This window comes from Artemia sp. Qi Xiang Cuo, chromosome 19 (assembly GCF_049724085.1).
Source record: "Artemia sp. Qi Xiang Cuo chromosome 19, ASM4972408v1, whole genome shotgun sequence".
In the NCBI taxonomy this organism is placed as follows: domain Eukaryota; kingdom Metazoa; phylum Arthropoda; class Branchiopoda; order Anostraca; family Artemiidae; genus Artemia; species Artemia sp. Qi Xiang Cuo.
Window position 1 is genome coordinate 38,655,467 of NC_142812.1, and position 23,636 is coordinate 38,679,102.

The 23,636-nt window shown below is 36.2% G+C and overlaps 2 protein-coding genes across 2 annotated transcripts in view; both read left to right on the forward strand.

The window, feature by feature from the left end:
- Positions 1–1,440, forward strand: part of MetRS-m (Methionyl-tRNA synthetase, mitochondrial) — a 48,826-nt gene extending 47,386 nt beyond the window's left edge. Inside the window, exon 8 of the mRNA XM_089105686.1 lies at positions 964–1,440. Within this exon, the coding sequence (XP_088961812.1) occupies positions 964–1,334 (371 nt within the window). The 3' untranslated portion in view covers positions 1,335–1,440. The remainder of the gene's footprint in view (positions 1–963) is intronic.
- A 9,083-nt stretch (positions 1,441–10,523) lies between these two features.
- The window catches only part of Hdc (histidine decarboxylase), a 130,830-nt gene continuing 117,717 nt past the window's right edge, over positions 10,524–23,636 (forward strand). The window contains exon 1 of the mRNA XM_089105358.1: positions 10,524–10,714. The gene's annotated coding sequence lies outside the window, so the exon portion shown is untranslated. The remainder of the gene's footprint in view (positions 10,715–23,636) is intronic.

A 23,636-nucleotide genomic window follows, 5' to 3' on the forward strand; every position in this document is an offset into this window, starting at 1 on the left:
AAAAAGAAACTAAGCTGAAATTGAGTTGATTCATTTGTTTAAAATAAGAATTCTTGAATTGGGAATTCTCCATAATTTTGTTTAATAGACCAAGTCAATCGAATCCAAATAAACTGTTTGGAAATGTTCGAGATTTGAGGAAAACAAACAAAATTCTTGGAATGTTTTGATTACGCTACGCATACTTAAATCGATCAACCATTTGCCACGTGTGTATCTTTTTCTTTCGAGAGGCAGGCATTGATTTCAATTCTAGAGAGGCTTCCAAAATAGCGTAGACGTTAATCGTGTGTTTTTAACGCTGTATTAAATGGCGTGATAACAATCAAATTTCAGATTAAATATGAAAAACTACTGCTGTAGGTTATTTTTGTGTTTTAGACCAAAAATTTTGTCATGAATCGGAATATCAAAAGATACTTGATTTTCATATAACCCACCAAAAAGTAATCCAATCTTGATCAAAATTACGCAATCAATTTTTGAATGCCCAAGATTCTTGTAAGGGGATTTTTAAGCTCTTATGAAATGTTTATGCGTGTTTTTTTCACTTTTCCCCGAAGGGAGGGGGGGTATTGAACCAGTGGTGGTAGAATTTTGAGAAATGTCTCATTCGAATGAAAATTGCGAATCCTAGTGCCCATTTTAAGTAACAAAAAGATTGTATCACTATAAAGGGATGTCTGTCATTTTATGCCACAAAACCAATATTTTGGTCCAACTAAACCGCCGAGTAGGGCGACAATCGCATTCTGGACAATCTTTGTTGCACATTATAATTAAATTGAGGAACATGTTGAATGAATTTTCAGAATCAGTCCAAATGTCAAATTCTGGGAATCTCTGGGAATTTTATTGACATAGGTCAGCTGCTTATCTTTAAAATACTAGAGGAAGTGTTTATGGAATGTGCCTAGTCTGATGTATAATTCATTTTTAATTTTTTGCCTGTTTTTTATTCAGATCGGTTGAATGTAGATACTAGTCAAAGAACATGGAATCATGCTGTTTTCACTGAGCAAGTAGAAAAGCGACCACTTGGAGCAGACCAGACAATCCTATTTAAGAGAATAGTTGAAGCTCAGCCCACTGCCGCTGCCACAAATAAGCCAAATGTTGCTGCCAATGAACCGAAGAAAGAGAAGCAGGAGAAAGGACCATCAAAGAAAGAGAAAAAGGAAAAGAAACAAAGTGAAAAGAAGGCAAGAAATGCCGAAGCTCTGAAAGAGGAGAAAACAGGAAATGAAGCGGAAGAAAAGACACTTGAAAGTAAAGCAGAGGAAAAGGGGGATGATAAGATGGTTACTGAATTGCTTGAAGTGTTAAAGAAATAGGGGATTGCGATTTATTTTGTTTACAATGGAGGGAAATTCTAAGTTGTAATTTTGTTTTATTTCACAGCAATATTAAAGAAATTCTTTATTAAATACCTTTCTTTTGCCTTTGCCTTAAGTTTTGTTTAAATTTATCGACGAGGTCAGTGCATTTGACTGCGTCTTTTGGCCTTATGTATTCTTCAGGGACATGATTTTAATTGCAAAGGGAGGAGGGGAATGTCAACTATGAAAAAGACTTTTTTAGGCAAAATGTGTGTTTCTGACTTCAAATTTTATGTTCTGAGGAGAATTAGGGAGCTTGAGCCCCAACCCTAAATGTAGCCTTCTCCATAGATCTTGCAATAAAGCAGAGTTAGTGTGAAGTGGAGGTGAGGCTTCAAAGGATATTTCCTGAGTGAGAAGGGTCAAAAATCAAAATACTGGATTTTCTGGCAACAATTTCATTACAAATATTGTTCATCAAATGTCTTAAAACAATTAAGTTTGCTTACGCTACCTTAGGCCAGAGGAAAATTCATGGCAAACATACAAACGGGATATGGAGTGTTGGGAAGGTGACTGACTGTAGATTACCAGTGAAGGTAGTGTAGATAGAGCTAAGCGATCTTCGAACTTTTGCTTGAGTGTATTTGTGGTGGCCCGGATAAAGAGCCTGGCTGCTCCCAGTGGCATGAGTTCAGCGGGGGGGGGGGGGGTATTTCCTCCCTCCAAATTTTGGAAAATAAATTTTCGCCCCTCCCCCTAAATTTTAGTAAATTGACGCCACTGGCTACCGCTGCAAAAAAAAAAATGACAAAATTATGTGTGCACAGTCCCCGTGTGAAATTATGGGTGAAGACCCCGTGATAAAAGCTGATTAGTCATATGGTTGGAAAACGGAAGCAATACATGAGTTAGAACCAGGTAAATACAAAGAAAGTGAGGCTCTAGGACCTCTCCCAAAATCTGGAAAAAATGAGTCCTCTAAATCAACTCTAGCGTACGTGCCTAGTCGTGTCTTCCTTGAATTTTTTTTTCTCTTATTAATATGAAATTTTCAAATTATAGCTTTAGAGATTACAATAAAGCAAAATACAACGTGTAAAAGCATAAGGCAAAGCGGCCAAATTATTATTGGTAATTTTTTTTATTTTAAGCGTTTTTTTTTCGTCTGAAACACATCAAGCTCAACCATCTCAAAACATAACAATTAACTATGTAAAACTGGAAAAGTCAGGGCACATTTTTGAGTTCAGTATTAGAGGCTGCATTACGAAACTTGCCTAAGCATTTTTTTTTTTTTTTTTTTTTTTTTTTTTTTTTTTTTTAAATTCCAAAATTGTGCGAAACGTATAAAAAAATTTGCACGAAAAAAATGATGAGTGGGTTTTTGTTTTTAGTATTAATAAATGGAGTAGAATTTTCTTTTAAAGTTCAGGAGAGGGCAGTCCCTAAAAATTTTCTTGCATATCTGCTCAGAATACGCTAAAAATCAGTTAAAAGGAATTACCCTTTGATTAACTTGACCGCTTTGGGAGTTCTGTATGGTACTACCCACTTTGATTGACAAACTTGCCGATAAAGGGAGGTAAATTTCGGTGTCGTTTTTCTCAAATTTCATAAGCAAACCATAAATTCTCGAAAGCTGTCGATGGTAGCTAGCCTCCTGGGAGAATTCGCTAACGGACCCTTGCTTTTTGAGAGGGTCAGCAAACGCTAAGGCTCGAAAAAGGGTTTTTGAGGTATTGCATAGCCTTGAATCTTTACCGAAAATTTCCCCAAATTTAGTAATAAAAATGTTCGGTTTTATTTGTCAAACTCTCAAACTTAGGGTTGGACCACAGTGTATAAATTATAGGCTGTATGATCTTTCCCTATCTCACCCATTATAAAAACCCGGACCGAGGTGCGCGTGCTCCAGAGAACGTTGAAACATAAGCGACATTAGATCTTTTCCCGGGGAGACAAGTCAGATTTCTCTTGAACGCGAAACTTGACTTCAGCGTTGGAACACTAAATTTTGAAGAAACTAATTTTAAATTAATTTATTCCAATACATATATGAAAATCGGTAATTATTAGTGCAATGTTATTATTAGATGTTTTAAGGAATTAAAAATAGGTTTCGAAGTCTCAAGTTGGTTTCAAAGGCATTTTGAGAAAGCTTCTGCCAAAATGCGTGTTCCAGGGTAATTGAACCGCTGATGGCAGATCAAATGAGAGGAGCTGTTTGTTCGCACCGAGAATGAAGAACCAGAAATTATCTGCGGTAAACTTACTGCTATATCTTTATACTGTGGGTTGGACAGACGTTTTCCTACAATGTTATAAAAGCATACCTGCGCGAACAATGTGCAGACATTTTCACAGAAAAAGTAGCGTATTCTTGGCAAATATTTTAAACTTCTAACTTGTTGACAATCAAAGAAGAAAATTCGTTTCCCCGAGCCATCATTTGGTATATTAAGTTATATTGCACAAGTTTAAATCTTTATAGTAACTAATTATACAAACTATATTTTGAAATTCGAATTTACTGAGAAAATCTCACAAACTTTAATAAGTCTATGTAAAGGACGTTCAAAATAAATATTAATCTAGAAAAAACTCCTAGTTGGAGGCTGGCGTAAATTGTGAACGTTTGTAGCTTGAAAAACGACGTGTCTTAACAGCTCTTAGTCGGCGTAAACCACATTCAGAATGAGCGTTAATCTAGAAAACTTATTGTGTCGAATGCTGGCACAAAATAGGCTAGTAATGAATGAATAAGACAGCTCCATGTCTGTTCGGTCCTTTAAATAACCCTAGGTTCACCCTGATGCGTTTTCACACAAAACGGCCGTTCTAATCGGTTTTTACGATCCATTCACCATCTGTAGTTCGTCCCTGCGTTACAACGGGTTGACGCATGCGTTAGAACTTTTTTATCTTACCTGTTAGAACGCATACAGAGAAGATCCTACTTTAAAAATTTGAAAGATAGATCATATTGAGAAATTAATTTTAGCGCTAATATGTAAGCTAATCACATAAGGAGAACAAAAATGGTCGTTCTAATCGGTTTTTTACAATCCGTTCACCATCTGTAGTTCGTCTCTGAATTACAACGGGTTGACGCATGCGTTAAAATTTTTTATCTTACCTGTTAGAACGCATACAGAGAAGATCCTACTTTAAAAACTTGAAAGATAGATCATATTGAGAAATTAATTTTAGCGCTAATATGTAAGCTAACCACATAAGGAGAACAAAAATGGTCGTTCTAATCGGGTTTTACGATCCATTCACCATCTGTAGTTCGTCCCTGGGTTACAACGGGTTTACGCATGCGTTAAATTTTTTTTATCTTACCTCTTAGAACGCATACAAAGAAGATCCTAGTTTAAAATTTTGAAAGATAGATCATATTGAGAAATTAATTTTAGTGCTCATATGTAAGCTAATCACATAAGGAGAACAAAAATTTAAACCATTTAAACGTGGTTTGGCTGTAAAAGCAGCACAAGAAAAGGCTAAGCTTGCAAATAGTTTTGCTCAGTTCCAGTTTGTTTGGTGTTGCCGGTTTTGCCGCTTCCCGTGCGCAAGAAATAAAAGAGATATCGGCATCCCTTCCAAGGGAAAATCAGCATAAAATTGCTCAGAATGAGCGTTAATCTAGGAAAATTCCGATGCCGAAAGGTGGCATAAAATATGCGGTTAAACACGGCGGTTTCTTGCGGCAACAATGCTCGTCTGTCTACTCCTTAGGTTCTTAAGTAAAAATAAAGCTGATCTTGTTCCTCAGCAACCATTAATTATAATTACTGCGTCTTTGCTTCCTTTAGATTTTGGCGTGGGTTCACTGATTTATGCATCAGTGGAAATGTTGATTACTTTTTTGCTTAGATTGCCAAAATTCATGTGTTGAACCATAAACCTAGACAGACAAAAGTTTAGCCTCCGTAACATGAACTTCAATTTTGTACATGCAAATTATAACTCCATGGTATTTGGTTTTAGAATTTCTTATAGAGAGATTTATGGGAGAAAACACGTTATTAATCAGGATTATAGGGATTTAATAGATGATTTTTAAATACACACAAGCAAAACAAGTTAAATGTGTGTACTTGGCAGTGAGGCAGGCAAAAAAAGATTAAAATTACTCACCACCATTAAGTCTAAAAATATAGCCAATATTCCTTTTACTTATCGACTTGATTAGCTCACACGATGAGTGAAATTAGCTCACCAGGTATTGTGTCATAAATTTTTTATGAATCTTAGCGCGACCCGATAATGAATGGACGCCTAACTCTTTTGGAGGCGGGGGAATGGGGCTAACATCTCACTGTTAAGGATAATATCAAATCATATTACGTCGACAGCCTACTTTCAGCAACATACATAGTGTTTTATCAAAAATTGGATATAGTCCCTTTTAGATTGTTGGATATAGTCCATCCTGATCTTTGGAGTTTTGCTTGGGGCCAGTAGTGAAACACAGGGCTGTATATCTGACTTCCGTCGCAGCATATTTAGCCCTTAAGTGGTCCGGTTCAGAAAAAGTTTCGTGAGTGGTGGGGTAGGTTCTTATATACCCTGAGGGAGAAGTGTTTTAGTAAAAAAAAAAAGTTAACATATCTCAGTCAGCCTTCAAACACATAAAGAGAATAGAAAGAATGCACAAAATAAGATTTATTCACAGTAAGGACAGACAAATTCATATTGCTCATACCTATGGCTTTCTTGCATCCCTCGCAGGTATGCTTCGTACTTTTTTTCTCTAGGAGAGATACGGAAACCGCTTTTCTTCGATGTGGATCCAGAATCTACATTCTGTAAGTCAGTTTCGAGTAGATTTTAGGGCTGGCTGACAAACTATTTTTTGTAATTCGTGCGAAAGATGCGACAGAGGAGCTTGAATCTTCGGGTCAGGCTCTATAATAGTGCTTTCAAGGTTAATGATAATTTTCCTACTTGGAATATTATTTTCCTGGATGCTGAAAGAGCGCAAAATAAATCTAGGATTCACTTCTGCTATTGTTGGCAGGGCATGCCAAACTGTCATCGGCCACCTCCTTATTTTTCAACTGCTGCCGTAGTTCGAGCAATTTTGATCAAGAGACTTGACACCACTTTTAGCAGCAATGTAAAATGTAACTATCTCTGGCTTTCTGGTATTTTGATCAACAGACACAGAAAAATGTATTGATAAAGACAAGACAACCGCTCGGTTTTTCTTAGGTACGTAGAAAACCAGAGTGATTTAGCACCGAACACAGAAGATACGAGTTCTCTTCTAATGTTTGGCAGGAAGAAGTTAGGAATTTCTTTCTTGCTCCTCCTCTATTTACCAACATTAGTTAAGCGTCTTGTCTTCAATTTTTAAGAGAGGTCAAGAGACGGATACCAATTATTTCCTGTAATCTTCCGATTGGTATCCTTGACGTGGTTAATCAGCATGAGGACAGTTCGTGTGAAAATGCTGGTATTTGATTCCTATTTCAGAGGTTCTTCTTTTCCGGGATATAGAAAATCATTACGGAGGTAAAATGTCCTTGCATCGGCTAAGAACTGAATTTTATCCCGTATTTGTTTGGCTTCATGCTTCATTGAGATGTACACTTTAAATTGGCACCGGCCGCAGAAAACCACTAGCATCTCGTCGACTGTTAAGTACTCTCTAGGAGAACAATTTGCTTTGCAGTTATTAATAAATGTTTCAAAGAAGTCGTGGATCGGCACTAGAGGACTTAATTGCTGGCTGCGTGTGTTTTGATCGTCGAACTGAAAAGGAAGCTCTTCACTGACATGGTAACCCGGAAGGTATCCCCCTGTGTACTGTGAGAAGCAAAATAAAAGGACTTTGACAATTCTCGTTCGCTGACTTGAAGACACCAGTCAGGTACAGTATGCCAATAAAAGCATGCATTTTAGTGATGTCGACTGGTTGAGGAAGGTATTCCTATGAAAAAAGTGAAAATCATTACATTAGGTCCCAGGCCTTCTCAATGGAATCTGGCTCTATTTCTCGAACAAGACCTCTAAGGCCAGGTAGTTGTGACACAATATTTGATGACATTGTTCTTAATGTTGGGGGGTCCAGCTTTGGCCCGCTTGGTATTTCCATGTCGACCCGTCAAGCTAATATTCGTATCTGTTTTTTGCCTGTTGCCAGCACTTCTTAATCTTTTTGACAAGGGAATGTGCATAAGATTCGGAGTGCACTTCTTAAGTGCATAAGACTCGTCCTCTGAAGTGATATCGGAGTCTAGTTCAAAATTTTCAAGATCGATTATCTCTGAATCAGGGTAGCTAGTCTATGAGACCTTTTTTTTTGTCCCATCAAAGTGCATAAACAAGACAAACAGTTATAAAATAGTTGAGAATTCCTAAGCATATCTATCGTATAACGTGTTTCTATAGCATGCCCAAGCAAATGCAAGTATAAAAAAAAAGCAAGCTTGTCAACTGGACACCATTATTTCTTGAGACACAGACAACCATTATAAACATAGAGTTAGCTAAATTATTTCAAGTATTAATGAGTGTCAGAATGTGAAAGGAAGTCATAATTTCGTTGAGGTGGGGTGTATCAGACCGGCAGACCCCGATCCTGTGTTGCTTTTACATATAAGAGATGCAACAAATTCTGTCTGTCAGCTATCGTAGCTCGAATATCCCTGAGAATACACGGGACATCAACTTTCTGAATTACATAAAGAACCTGAGGCGTAAAATCCCATCCTACCTGGGGTCGATTAGACCCCACTTGACCAGTTAAAGGCTAGGCTACTGCCATTTTCTGATGATGCCCTATATCATCAGAGGAAGTGAAGTATCTTTTGTAAATTTCAGCAAGTTAGTATAGAGTCATAGTAATTTCTATGACGTCCAACAGATTTCCAGCGATTTAATTAGGGTTACAGTAATTTATTTTAGTAATTTTATTAGCCGGGATATTGAACAGTGGATTCATTAAATAGTCTTCTCAACGAGGGTATTATGGTCCATGAAATCGAATATTTTTTTAATCAGCTGCCAACTTGAAATTAAGGCAGGTCTAAGATTTTCACGACCTTTACGCACAAAATTGAGTACTGCCAAACTAAGGTACTATTGGTGTTACCATACCACGATCTGTTACTGTTATTAGTTAGAATATACAGAGAGTTTTTATTATTGTTGTATCATACCATTATTATACTATAGCAGTACCACTACAAGTAGTATACTATTATAGTTAATATCACGTTGTTGTAGTTTTTTTGAGTAGACATTACGAAGAACCTTGGGTATTATTTTGTGCAGGTTTTGATCTTCGACATTATTTCTATTATGACTAGATCAACTTGCCGTCAGTGAATTAGATAGATAGATAGATTTATTTTCCATATATCAGTAAAATAATTACATAACAATCTACAAATCCCCACAAAGGCTCCATGGCCTGTAGGAGGGGGATTATGAAAAGATCAAATAAACATTTAAACGCTTAAGATTTAAACAATATAAGCATAACATTAACATTAAAACATATAAACATAAGCATTTGAACTTTTAACATGTAAAGCATTTGCTTCATAAAATGAAAAAAAGAAAAGAAAAGAGAGTTCACTAAATAAGCTTTATCAAACTACAGTGAGTCACAACATCTAAAAAAAAAAAAAAAAACAAAAAAAAAAAAAACAATTAAATTAAAAAAAACTATTGGCAGCAGGCAAAAGTAAAGAAAATTAATCACATGAAAACAAATATTTTTTTACTAGTCTTTTGAAGGTGCTCGCTACACTCTTAAGCTGTTAAAATTGATGATATGACACTATTTTTGGCAATTGGACACTTTTGAATTGTATGGAACGTTAGCTAATTTAACAGGCAAGAATGTTTTATAAAAAAAAATATTTCGTAAGATAAATTACAAGCCTCAGCAAAGGATCACCTCAGCAAATGCGTTGACAACCTTAGAAAGGGTAGAAAGCTGGCGCTTTATAATATTTCAAAGTATGTTGGTTTTTTTCAGCCCGAACTTTCTAGACCGGACTGCTACATCTCATGATTTGTCTCTAGTCTAGTGATATTTTAAAAATGAACTTCTTAGGATTACTGTATATTTTAGTTTTTGCGGTCTTATTACACTCGAAAATCTCAAAATGTGTTTTTTAGCTTGAGGAAGTTTAATTTAAAACCCGAATGAAAGAAAAAGAGGATGCCCGTGTGTTTACCCATCTTCAACCCAACATTCAAAATATTTGTTGAAAAGAAATAGTCTTCTTTTAAAAGGTATGTATACAATGATTGTCTAAAATGTCTACACTCATGTCCCTTCATCATACAGCTCTTGGCCACGGCCTACCACTTTCTCAAATTAAGTCGAGACTCTGCTTATGTGAGTTATCATAAGAGTTACAACTGATATTAAGCTTAATTCAGCATTTTTTGCAGTCTTCCTGGCGATTCTGCTGCGTTTAATTTCACATCATTTGTTCCTCGTTGCGAAAGACAACAAGGACCAAACGATTAGTTTTATAACAGAGACCGTTGATTTTTCTTCTATTTGTTCGCCCCTCCCTTAAGATTAGTTTTATAAGCAAACTATCCCTTGAGAAGGTGCTACCTCATAAGCTGAGAATGGCAAAATACCTAAAAATAATCCCCATTGAAAATTTTTATGACCCCTCCCCGGTCTAAAGGTAAACTTAGCCACAGCACTCGCTACACTCTTAAGCTGTTAAAAATATTTCAAAGTTTGAAGATTGTTTTTTAAAATTTTGTAAGAAAAATGTATTCTAAATTATTTATCGTTATAGGAAATCTGTTGAATCCCTCCGCCCTCTAAGAAAGTTGACCTAGTATTACATATGATCGTAACAAGAACATCTGCAGAAATTGTTCCTTTGGGATTTCTAATCTTAAAATTTTTTCTCAGAGGAACAATTAGTTTTTAATAAACGTTCATTCCAAAAAAGGTGCAGTTAGCCTATCTATTTCAAGTAACACTGCGTTTTACGCATTTTTGTCTTCTTCGATTTCCTTTGAGTGAGGGGACATTACCCCACCCTCGCCCAAAGATTTCCTTTGACCATAGTGCTTCAAATTGAAAATAAGCTTAATCCAGTATTTTCCACTCTTCCAGTGATTTTGCTTTGTTAAATTTCTACATCATTTGTTCCGCTTTACGAGATATCGCAAGGGCACAATGACTGGTTTCATAACGAAGAATAGTCCCTTTTTCCTAATTTTTCTTATCATCACTAACCAGACTGCCCGCTAAAAATGGATCCTGATTGGTTGATTTCACTGCGCATTCTCCCTTTTTAGCACACATTTATTTAGAAAAGGATATAGTTAGAAAGACTTTTTCAAAGACTCGTGTGGTGAGTGGAAGAAGCAACAGGTTTTGTTTCCAAGGAAAGGTAATCCAGTTCACTTGTTGATTCATCTTAAGATTACTAGTATTTCTATGTCAGAGGAAATAAGTGTTGATAATTAAAGCCTCTTCTTATCCATTTGAGACGTTTCGGGATAAGTAGCTGCCATTTATTCGATTTTGAAATTGTGCAAAATACCATAGTTGTTGGCAAAAATCATGTGAACCCAAAGGTAGCCACAGGTGATGGCTGAGAGATAAGACCCTCTCCCGTTCCTAGAAGACCAAAAATTCATGAATAGTGTAACATCTTGTGAAATTCGGGAAAATATGACAGTTTCTTTGGGGGGGGGGAAATCAAGTCTTAGTCCACCCTGTTGAAAAGTTTACAGACTGACCCCCCCCCCGCCCCGGATATATTAATAAATACACCTTTGTAAGAGCCATAATAAATCCATTTCTCTTTAGTTTTTTTTTTAAGGAAAAATCGGTACTGTTCTTTTAGCTAGGCAGCGTGCGATACATTGTACAGCGAAGATGCTAAAGAAACTAGCCTAACAGGTTTCTTCGACGGACAATTCCTATGCTGAGTATTCCAAACAGTGATTTTTACTGCGTTTACAATATTTAAACTTTGTTTTTTGGGGGTTTCGGGGGGGGGGAGGTACCTAGGTTAGTTTATGCTACGTATTTATATATGCTATGCTTTACCCCACCCCCTAATGAGCAAATATATAGCCGAAATTTGTTTTTAACCAATTACATTTTCATCCTATTTTGTTTTATTTCACTAGCATTAACCAAAGTTCACTTCTCGCGTGTTGCCTAGCTAATGGAACAGTACCGAAAAATCTCTAAATCTACTAAAATAAAGAAACAAAAACATATAACATCAAAAGATACCGGCTTTAAGATACACAATAGCCTTCTATATGCTAGTTTGACCAAGTCCATACTAAATTCCATTTAACAGCACTCGTACTGCTGAGTGAACATACAAATAATTTAAGGCATTTTTTCCCACCGGATGAATCAAAATTGAAATAGAAAAATATGTTGAAATTAAAACCACAATTTATGTTCTTTTGAACACATAATACCAATAAGTGCAAGCTGGTTACCCTTTCAACTCAGCCTTCTATGTTAATTATATTTATAAATATGGCTAAAATCCATGACTGTAGAGGCGTCAAGACCTTTTAAATGTAGATATGTTCAGGTGTAGAGTGTGTTACAAATGTAGAGGAAAATAGGGCAGGCGCGAAGAGGATGCGGGGCGATGGGCAAACTGAATTTTGCGGGGCACTTGACAGTACTTACCCTGACGATATTAAGATCCTTCCTAGTTGAATGGGTCACACTTAGACCTGCCCTAGTATATAATAGGGGGATTTAGGGGATCAGAGTTATAGTAAGGTGCAATGATTTTTAGTTAAAACCTGAGGTGACATGAGTTCGGATTTTCCCGCACGTACATTTATGAATAAGGCTTAAAAAATAGAGTATAATGTTATAATTCCGATTCCCTAAATTCCCATATTTGCTCACTAGGTTAGTTTCTGAAATGTCTATGTTTTCCATCACAGTATGAAGATATAGCGTTAAGTTTACCTCTGATAATTTCTGGCTCTTCATTCTCGGTGCGAACAAACAGCTCCTCCCACTTCTTCTTGCATTAGCGCTTACAAACAGCTCCTCTCATTTGATCTGCCATCAGCCGTCCAATTACCGTGGAACACGTATTTTGGCAGAAACTTTCTCAAAATGCCTTTGAAACCAACTTGAGACTTCGAAACCTACTTTTAATTCCTAAAAACATCTAGTAATAACATTTCACTACTAATTACCGATTTTCATATTTGTATTGGAATAAATTAATTTAAAATTAGTTTCTTCAAAATGTAGTGTTCCAACGCTGAAGCCAAGTTTCGCATTCAAGAGAAATCTGACTTGTCTACACGGGAAAAGACCTAATGTCGCTTATGTTTATACGGTCTCTGGAGCACTCGCACCTCGGTCCGGGTTTTTATAATGGGTGAGATAGTGAAAGATCATACTGCCTATAAATTATATACAGTGGTTTTCCATGTAAAGGGCTGGGCACACGTAGCTGATTTCGGGAACCGATTTCAGCATCTGTGGACAACCGATAGCTGTAAGAAAAATTGCTTGAAAGAAAAATTTATTTGCGCGAGATTTTCAAAACAAAAAATCATGGACATAAATAGTCAACTGGAGTTTATTAATAGTTGCATAATTGATCTCAGCTTGATTATCAGTTTAGTTCTCAGTTCAGTAGCAGGGTCTTTCACCACAGACATCTCTGGCTGACTGTTTATTTGTATCCCTATTTTTTAATGTGATGATCATGATGAATCGGCACTGTAAATCGGCGCCGAAAACTAGAAAATTTTTCAAGCTCAAATCGACGCTGATTTGGAAATCAGTTCCCGAAATCAGCTACGTGTGCCCAGCCTTAACAGTTAATTCTGCTGACCCAAATTAGTCATTGCGGCTCCATCCATAGTTGTCAATTTCAAGTTTGTCAAAAATGAACAACGTAAAAACAAATGAAATTAAACTATACGTTTCCAAAGACAGATTTTTTTATGGATGCTGTAGGCTAGTATTGGAATACAGACCTAAGGAAAATACAATCACAAAATGCAAACTAATGAAGTATTCACAATAGCTATTAGCGAAAATGCACCTTCTTCGCTTTTTTTGGTGGCCAACACTTCATTTGAGTTCTTCATAGTCAAGAGGGGGTAACTGTATCTCGTTCAGTTGATAACATTGCAGATCTACCGAGAAGTTAATGATCTCAAGTAACTTTTGATCAAGTTCAATTTGAAAATCTTCTCCCTGCAGTGTTTCCTCCAATTATCCAAAGTCATGATGTGGAGTTACTTAACATTATACAGAAAGCCAAACATGCCAATGTACAGCTGCAGTTGCTGGAAATGTGTCTCCAAGAATCCTATTGTCTGGACTACTACCCCCAAAAAATGTTTCATCTTGAACGATTCTTCAGGCGTCCGTGTTGTCTTGTCTCTAGAGTCATACTAAATTAAAAACTAAATTGTTTTTTCAACTTAAAATTCGGACCAACATTAAAACTTATAATGAACAGAAGCTATTATGTATGTGAGGGGGACTGACCCATCCTTATCCCTCGGTCTCTACGCTAAAGTCTTAAACTCCTGTAAAAATTCTTCTCACTAAAATTCAACAATGCTTGTGTTTTTGGAGTCGTCCTTAAAGAATTGGAACAAAAAGCCAAACTTTAGTGTAAAGAGCGAGGGATGAGGAAGAGACAGCCCCCCTCATATACGGGATAATATCAGCTGATTTTAAGTTTTAATATTGCTGAAAAAAAAAATCCTAATTTCCGACCGTTTTTTAAATCATGCCAAGAAATCCCTCCTTCCCTGTAAAACTTCTCCTGGAAAATTCCCCCGGAAAATTCCCTCCCGATGGAAAATTCTACCATGGAAAATTACTGTACCCTCTGAGAATACCCCCCTGAACAATTTCCGTATATTTCCCAATAGTAAATACTGTATCCAAACAATGGGTAAACTGCCCAACTTACAGCTCTTTCCCCAGGGGCCTTGGGAGGTCATTTCTTTCCCAGAGGCTTAGTTATTGGACAATGGCTATCTCAAGATTTTGATTGGAAGTATTTGGGGGAACAGGGACATGGGAGGGGGGTAGTTGCCCTCCAATATTTTTGGTCATTGAAAAAGGACACTAGACCTTTTAATTGTCCTTCAAATCAGTCCTCTCCCAATTATCTAGAACCAATGGTTCGGTACGATCATCCCTAAAAAAAAAACAAATAAACATGCATCCGTTATCCTTCTTCTGGAAAAAAAAATATACAAAATTGCACATTTCTGTAGATAAAAGCTTAAAACCTCTATAGCATAGTTCTGATATGTTGAATCTGATGGTTCAAGTTCAATCATTTATTATTAACATATATACGTATATAATTGACATAGGCCCATGGAGAGACAAGCTCGAAAAACTAGGCCAAGACAAAGATACAATAAGAAATTACACTACAATACAAAGATAAACATGACGATTTCATTAAGATTGCTTGACTTTTTTTGGGGGGAGGGGTTCTACCTTTTTCGAAAGTCAGTCAAATTTCCTAAGGCTCGTAGCATTTGACGAGTGCAATGAATTTTATGGAATCAACATAAAAAAAACAATTCTTTTGGCTTATAATAATTAACCAATTATTATGGAAATCCCTTTTTTAGAGTGTCGGTTACTACTAGACCGGGACGCTCCTTACTTACAGTTCACTACCACGAACTCTTTTATCCAAACTGTCTCTTTTTTCGCCTGCTATGGCGTTCTTGAAAAACCACTTTGATGTGGATTTCTACCACAACTTCATTTGCAATGGTAGTTGCTGATACAAATTCTTCTTCTCTGAATTTTTTTTTAACTCATTGGATCTTGGATGTGTGTCAATGCTACATCAAGTTGCTAAGTCAAATTCTGGCCCCCAGCCCTCCATTGCACTTCCTGGCTGAAGGGCCACGAAACGGAGATCAGCACCGCCGGTTTGGACCTTAAGGGTCTAGTGCCGTCATACTTACTTTTTTATACCTTTTTTTTAAAGTGAAATTCTGCAAGATCTTGGTAATACAAAACAACGTTTAAGTTATGAGACCCACATGAGGTGTAGAAAGCACATGGATTTATCTCTAGAATTCGGACTTGCACGCCTGGGTTTCTTCCTTTATGTCATACCCTAATCTCTTTAGTTTCCAAGTTCTAGTCCATGCTTTGGCAATACCTCCAGGAAAGTATCCGTTAATCCCTTTCCGGTGGCCCCTTCAGCACGTAAATAATTAGTGAAATTATTCTCTTCAATATTTTGATTAGAAGCTTCAACGAATCAGATAACACGGCCCATCTCTTACTTATGGCTGACATCAGGTGTGCAGCCGAGGATAATAGTTAAAGACTTGACCTGCTTAATATTCTCAGTGATCATCCTTATAACTCAATTGGCCAAGATCGTAAAATGAGATAAAAGCCAAAAAAATGCAAAGGCAGCACAAGTATCGATTTGAAGACCCTGATTCAGAGTGAAAATCCAAAGACAACTTCGTCAATTAACGTGAGCTTATCTTTGACTGAAATAGACCTGTTTGATTTTGTCGAAACCTCCTTATAACAATGCTTAATATGGAAATAATTCAGAATTTAGTGCGATGACGGGGATGATTTATCTTTGGGCACTATTTATCCCAGTGTCAAGGATACTGGAAACCTTGACACATTTAGCCCTCAAAGTGCTAAATTAAAAGAGTTTGGAGAAGAATAATTTGAATAGTCCTTACCACAGATATTTTCAGCGGGAACCAGAGGAAGAACTTTCCTTCCCGGCACCATTGGAATTTGGAATTACTTCTTACGACCACTTTGATATATCGGCTGCAGCTTCCCCGGCGATCTTCAGCCAGTCTCTGTCCCATCTCCTACCACGCCTCCGGAAGCCTCCCTATGGTTCAAGGACTTCTTTGAATTTTGGTTAAAGATTTCTCTTATGTCCTCCCCACAGTAAAGAGAATAAATATGCTTGTACTTATACTGTATATTTTATACTTATACGTATATCCTTATGCTGTGGTCCTCCCTGATGCCGTCTCCAGGATGGCGCTGGCTTGCAGATGAGAACGTTTTGACATATCGCACCTTTGGGGCGATGCAAGGTGTGGCTGAGGAGTTTGAGGATAGCTCTTTAGGCTCGCCACAGCGGCTTGCCATTATAACCGGACACTACAGTCAAACACTACATGCATTATAACCGGATACATAATTCTCAAATTGTTCATTTCATAAACAAAGGTAGAGAAAAAATTTTGGTCAAAATTTAAAAACATCAAATCAAATCAACGTTTTCTGTAGATGTCTTACTTATTCAGACTGACTGAGTCGGAAAGCAAATAACAGGGAACGGAAGTGCAAAAGACTGTGGACTCATTCATTGAGTCTATCGAATGAAAATCTTATGACAGGTAGATTGATTTTAGTGAAGTTGCAGTTCTCTTAGTGAACATTTTTCTTTTTCTTTCAATTGAGAACATCGTTCTAATTTAAAATATGAAATTACCATCAATGGAACTAACGGGTAAGTTCGACCTGAAATTGTACTTACTGGGTCATCAACTAGGCCATATGCTATATTAAAGTATTAAATAGGCTACGAGAGGGGCACCAACAAGCACAAGGCATCGGGTGGTCCTCCCACTTTGGCAGCCCTAAGATAATGTTTAGAGATGTGAGTGCTTTGTAGAGGTGAACGTGTTGTGTTGTAAACGTAGAGGTTTAGATCCAAATGCTTGTACAAATCTAATTTTGGGCAAAACTACGGAGTAACGCTCTATTTTTACCCAGGAAAAATTTTGCACTATGGAAATGAGACTTCACAGAATGAATCTACAGCCCAAGCTAAGACCAGGAAAGATTTTTATCTAGTGCCTTTATCATCCTCTTACGTCCTCCGTAACATTTATTTGTCACGAACGATGCTTTTAATCTCTTACCTCCACTCCTTTCCTACTTGTCACGAACGTTCAAATAATTTATAAAAATAGATCACCCCTCCCAAAAAACAAAGGTTTAGAGTTCAATAACAATAATTCTGCAATCTTACCAAGATCAAAAGGTTCAAGACGAAGCTGTATTCAGGGGGGTATAGGAGGTTTGAATCCCCCCTAAATGTTTGTCCAACTCGTAAAACCTAACAAATGAATATAAATGATTTTTTATGCGTTTTTTGACGTTTTTTGTACCCCTCCCCAAGAAAAATCCTGCATACGACCCTGGTCCAAGATAAGACGGACTCTAATTAAGCGAATTTAGGTCAATCTTTTCTTTACGACAGGTTTTCACAGGATTAGACATATTTTTGGCTTATCGTTCAATCCTTACAAGTTGGGAAGAGGGGAAGCGATTCCTGGCATTCATTTATAATTACCTTATTCAAAATAAACGGTAAGGGTTTCGCCCCTATCTTATTCCAGGTAAAATGGGAATAGAACCAACCTGCCTTAGAGAATATTACCCGGGATTCCAAAATAAATAAATGAAAAATTGTGAATACTTACTTCATCTTAATACTCCTACTTCTTTGAATTTGATTGTTTTCGTTGCAACCGTACATAATCGACTGTTGTAAGCTGTACCGAAGGTAAAGTTTGACACAGAAGGCGTATAAACTGCAGCAAAAGAGGGGGAGGGGTGATAGCCTAAAGATCTATTCTGTAGGTGTTACCATAATCGTGAATTATTTATGTTTCTGTATATTTTCATTCGAATAATCTCGTAAATATTAAATTCATTCAACATTCCTCCTAAACCTAAAACAAGAAAGCTGAAAAAAAATGGGGATAATATATTTGTTACTTTAACGTGCCTCTTCATACAAAGGCCTCACGGGTCACGTGATCTGCAGACCTGGCCTACTAGAATGAATAATGAAGCTTTATGCCCAAAAGTCATTAGCTCTGAAATTAAATGGCTCTACGAATGTCCCTTTTTTTAATGTTTTCTCTGGAACAACTAATTTAACAACTTTACATAGAAAACTGGGCAATTATGGAGAAAGAGATATAAACATTATTGGCAGCAATTCAGAGTGTTAGAGTTTAATTAAACACATGTTTCTAATCGGACTAATTAGTTTACACCCGAAATCCAAGGGTAGGGTGATAGGGGCAAACGCAAAACCAGATACAGGCTTGAAGGGACATGAGGCACGGCTTGAGGTACAAAGTAACGTACACTTATGTCAGATATTAATTAAGGCCTTATATATGCATATATATATATATATATATATATATATATATATATATATATATATATATATATATATATATATATATATATATATATATATATATATATATATATATATATATATATATATATATATATATATATATATATATATATATATATATATATATATATATATATATATATATATATATATATATATATATATATATATATATATATATATATATATATATATATATATATATATATATATATATATATATATATATATATATATATATATATATATATATATATATATATATATTCATTATATAATATAGGTAACACATACTTCAATTAACCATGTATATGCTATTAGTATGACACTAAGATAGCGCTGCAAAGATGATAATTTTTCTGGGAGGGCGTTACTGTTATCATTATTATTTTTTGTTTTTCTTTTTACACTAGAAATCTGATGTTTGTCGATTCAAAGGTCATATCAATATCAACGTTTTTTATACCTTAGATAAACCATAAACTGAATGTGGAGCAACTAAGGATGAGGACCAACTAAGGAAAGGGGGACATACCCCCTAAACGCTATAGAACCTTAATGAAAATCACACCATCAGATTCAGCGTATATGAGGACCCTACTGTAACGGTTTTAAACTCCTATCTGCAAAAATATGGAATTTTGTATTTTTGCCAGAAGAAAGATCACGGGTGCGTGTTTATTTGTTTTTGTTTTTGTTTGTTTTTTCCCCAGGGGTGATCGTATCGATCCGGTGGTCCCAGAATATCGTGGGAGGGCTCATCCGAACGGAAATTAAAAGTTCTAGTGTCCTTTTTAAGTGACCAAAAAAATGGAAGGCAACTAGGCCCCCTCCCACGCTCGTTTTTTACCCAAAGTCACCCGATCAAAACTTTGAGATAGTCATTTTGTTCAGCATGGTCGAAAATATGATAAATATGTATTTTAGGATGACTTAATCCCCCGAAGTCCCCAGGGAGAGGGCTGAAAGCTATGAACTTTATCCAATGTTTACATATAGCATTGGTTATTGGGAAGTATGCAGATGTTTTCAAGGGGAATTTTTTCTGGTAGTGGGGGGGAGGTCAGGGGTTATATGGGAGGATCTTTCCATTGGGGAAGGGGAATTGCTATGAAGGGGGCGCCGGTTTTCCCAGCATTATTTAAAAAAACGATCAGAAACTAAATAAAAAAATAAACAAGTTTTTCCACTGAAAGTAAGGAGTAACCTCAAAACTTAAAACGAACAGAAATTATTAAGTATATGATTGGGTTCGCCCCCTAGTCAATACCTCGCTCTTTAAGCCAAAGATTTTTTAGTACTTTCATAATAGCTATTTATTCTAATTAACGGCCTTTGTCATTGAGGGGTCATTTTAAAGAATAGGAACAAAATTCAAACTTTAGCATAAAGAGCGAGATATTGACTAGGGGGCGAACCTTTAATATACATATTAAAAATATATGAATATTCAAGTTCGTTAAGGAAGTTAATTCGTAAGTTATGTATATCTATTACTAATAAAAACGTTCGTAAATAAAATTAAATAACTTTTCAGAAAGCTATTGACCCAAATAAAAATAAAATTAATATGCAATTTTTGTTTAAATATTCATATACGGTGAGTCAAAATTAAGGTCTTCATTAGTTCAAAAAGATTCAAAAATTAAATAAAAAAAACTATTTTTTGTAACTGAAAGTAAGGATCAACATTAAAACTTAAAACGAACAGAAATTATTCCGTATATGAAAGGGGTTGTCCCCTCCTCAACGCCTCGCTCTTTACGCTAAAGTTAGACTCTTTCTCACAACTCTATTTTTCAAAACAATAAAAAGCTTTAGCGTAAAGAGTGAGGCGTTGAGGAGAGGAGAGCCCCTTTCAGATACGGAATAATTTCTGTTCGTTTTAAGTTTTAATATTGCTCCTTGCTTTCAGTTAAAAAAAAGCTTGTTTTTTTTACTTAATGCATAAAAGGGGCAGGGTTTTGATGAAGAAGGTGAACAGTTATTAAACTATGCTCTGGATATTTCGATTTCACAACCAAATTTGTTTTTTTTTTAACGGGATATTACAAAGTAAAACAGAAAGAAAAGGACAAACTGGGTGTTTAGAAAAAACAGAAAATAGAAAAATTAGACATAAAAAAGGGTACTTGGGCATTATATGGGCCATTCTAAAAAGTCAAATTTGGTTAATTCTAATGAAATAGAATAAAATAGTATGAATATGTAATAGTTTATAAACAAATTTGGGTTATATATTTGCACATTAGGGGGGTGGGGGATAAAGCATAGCATATATTAAATACGTAACCTAATCTAACCTTGGTATCCCCCCCCTAAACCCCAAAAAACAATAGTTTAAATATCGTATACGCAATGAAAACCACGCTATCATTTATTCTTCTATAGCGGTTAACCCGTCAAAAACGGGTTTTTCGTGACTGGTTTCCTTGTAAAGGCCCATATAGTGCCCAAGTACCAAAAAAGAAACAAGGATGTGAGACTTTTATCCTTTTTTATACCTTTTGTAAGTATATTAGTTTTTTCAAATTAGTATTTCTTAGTCTCTTTTTCCCATTGAACTAAGATCTCCAGATGTGAAATCAGATATCCGGACCATAGATATGCAATTATTTACGCTCTTTATTAAATATTTTACACGATGTTATATATTAGGGCCGTTTTTTAGCACTAAGATCTTACATCTTTCTGCAAAGATTATCGTTTTTTAACTCATCTTTGTTCTAAGATCTTACAGCTCACTGATGATAGCAAAAAGTGTGAAGAACGCCACTGTTCTGCCATATAGAATGATGAGAGAACTTTGATGATATACTCATCATTGTTCTCAGACCGCTGATCAGAGCAGAATGATGAAAGACGTTTGCATAAAAACGACAAAAGATGTAAGATATTAGTTCAAACATTTCACTTTTAAGCGTTTTCTTACAAGAGATGTAAGATCTTAGCACATTGATGAGTGAAAAAACAGGGCTATTCTTCATTCCATTTATCAGTCTAGACAAGTGGTTCCCAACCGATTTTGGGCCATGTCCCACTTAGGCATTTCTAAAATCTTGATGCCCCACTCTTGATGTTTAAGTATTGTCATTCAAAATTTTACGTTCGTCTGAAGAAAGCTTAAAAGCTATTAACTTGGTTTTTTTTTTTCGGGTCGTCCTCTAGGCATATTTTATGCTACTGAAAAATATTGTGTTTATATAACACCTTTTTTACAATGCATGCCGTTATTGCAATACTATCATATATCTCTTTTAGCTCTTTAAATGCAGATGAATCTGATGTCATTCACGTGAAAACTTTCTTTTTTCAAAATTAAGGCTCCAAAGCAAAGTCAGACAAAGGGTGCACGTCCTGCCTATGACCCAATAAATATTACCACCGGTGAGTCCTGCACCCACGTCGGGAATCACGGGTCTGGACGAAACCAGAGTTTTGTTAGTTGGCAACATATATGCTTGGAGCCCGTGTCGCGTCGCAAAAAGGCAGGATTTATGTCGTTATTGAGGTTTCATTATCTTGAACAAAAAAAAATGGTATGTTTTCAGGCAATAAATGTATAATCCTTATAAAAAGCTGTATAAGCCGGCGTTCAAGGCTTTTTTGTACGAGATAATTACTCATTTTCTGTAATGATCTACTTTCTATTAATGATGCTTACAATCTGTATTTTCTTCTTTTTTTCCGCTCTAGGAAAAGGGATCGATTATGTCGAATTGGTCCTATTCCCTCAAGTTTTAGGGTTCAGATTACAATGGATGCTATCAGTTTCAGCATTTCATTTGCTTATATCAGTCATACTATTCCCTGTTCACTCTTAAGTTCTATCTAATGAATACATCTTATCAGTTTGTAAATAACAATCTCGCTCCAGTCTCACTAATTATTTTGAGCGTTCGGCACCCTTGAGTATTCCATTGATTCACAGGGTAAACGTCCTTTTCTCTCTTTTATCGTTTTCAGTTAATGCTTTGGAAATTTTGGTCAAATTGGGACAGAAGGAACGGGTACCTTGGCTGTGCTAAAAAAAAAAAGATGCAATTGAAAAGAAATCAAGGAATTATTTTGCTATTTGGTATTTTCACCGAGAAAAAAAATTGCCCCCCCCCCCTAGATTTCGAAAAAATACATTCCCCCCTAATTCTCATGATTTGAAGCCCCTGCTGGAGTGGGGCGCATCCCATCGTTCCCCAGACTCTGTTTTTACCTGTTTGTTTATCTTGTTCCTGATCTGATTCAAAAAATTTATTTATTTTACACTGCTCTGTTCACAGGTATGGTACCTCTTGACTTTTTAAACGACATACTTGACATTGCACACTACATTGTAAAATACTAAGTCGCACAGGCAATGTACCAATTGACTTTTTAAAAGACAAGCTTTTTTTTCCTTACCTTTATGACCAGGTCAGACTCAGTGTCAGGGGCGAATCTCCTACATTTATATTGGGGGGGGGAGGCAAGAGGGGTCCATATCCGGATAGTCAAGGGACATGGGATATATAATAATTTTTTATCCACGTTATTAGGGGGGCAGATGCCCCCCCCCCAAACGACGCCCCTGCTCAGTTTGAAAAAAGCAAAAGTCACTTGGGTAAAGGCTCTTAACTTCAGACAGGTGTTTTTCGGCCATAAAATAAGCGGGAGTTTTTTGTACAACATTTCTTATCTCGGGTAGTGGGGGGGGGGTTAATAACGGTGTCCTTATTTAACTAAATTTTAATATCTTGATTCACTTTGTAGATCCGTCTAAAGTTCTTAGTACCTAAACTTTCACTTCATGGATACGCTACGTTTCCTTAAGCCAAAAATATTCACCTTTTCCTGGTTCCTTCTCTCAAAACAAGTGGGTTCTTTTTCCTAATCCAGGTCCATAAGAGAAAACTATCTAAGTATGAAAAAGATGAAAACCAATCTGTTTTTATATGACTCCCTGTATATCCGGTTCCCGTAGATCCCTTCACACTGAAAGTGTATCTTCTCATTCTCTTGGACAATAAGATTAGACCTGAATCTATTCTAATTGGCTGTCACTTGATAATTGATAGGTTTCATTCTACATTTCTAAACACTTTCTGCTCCTGACAGC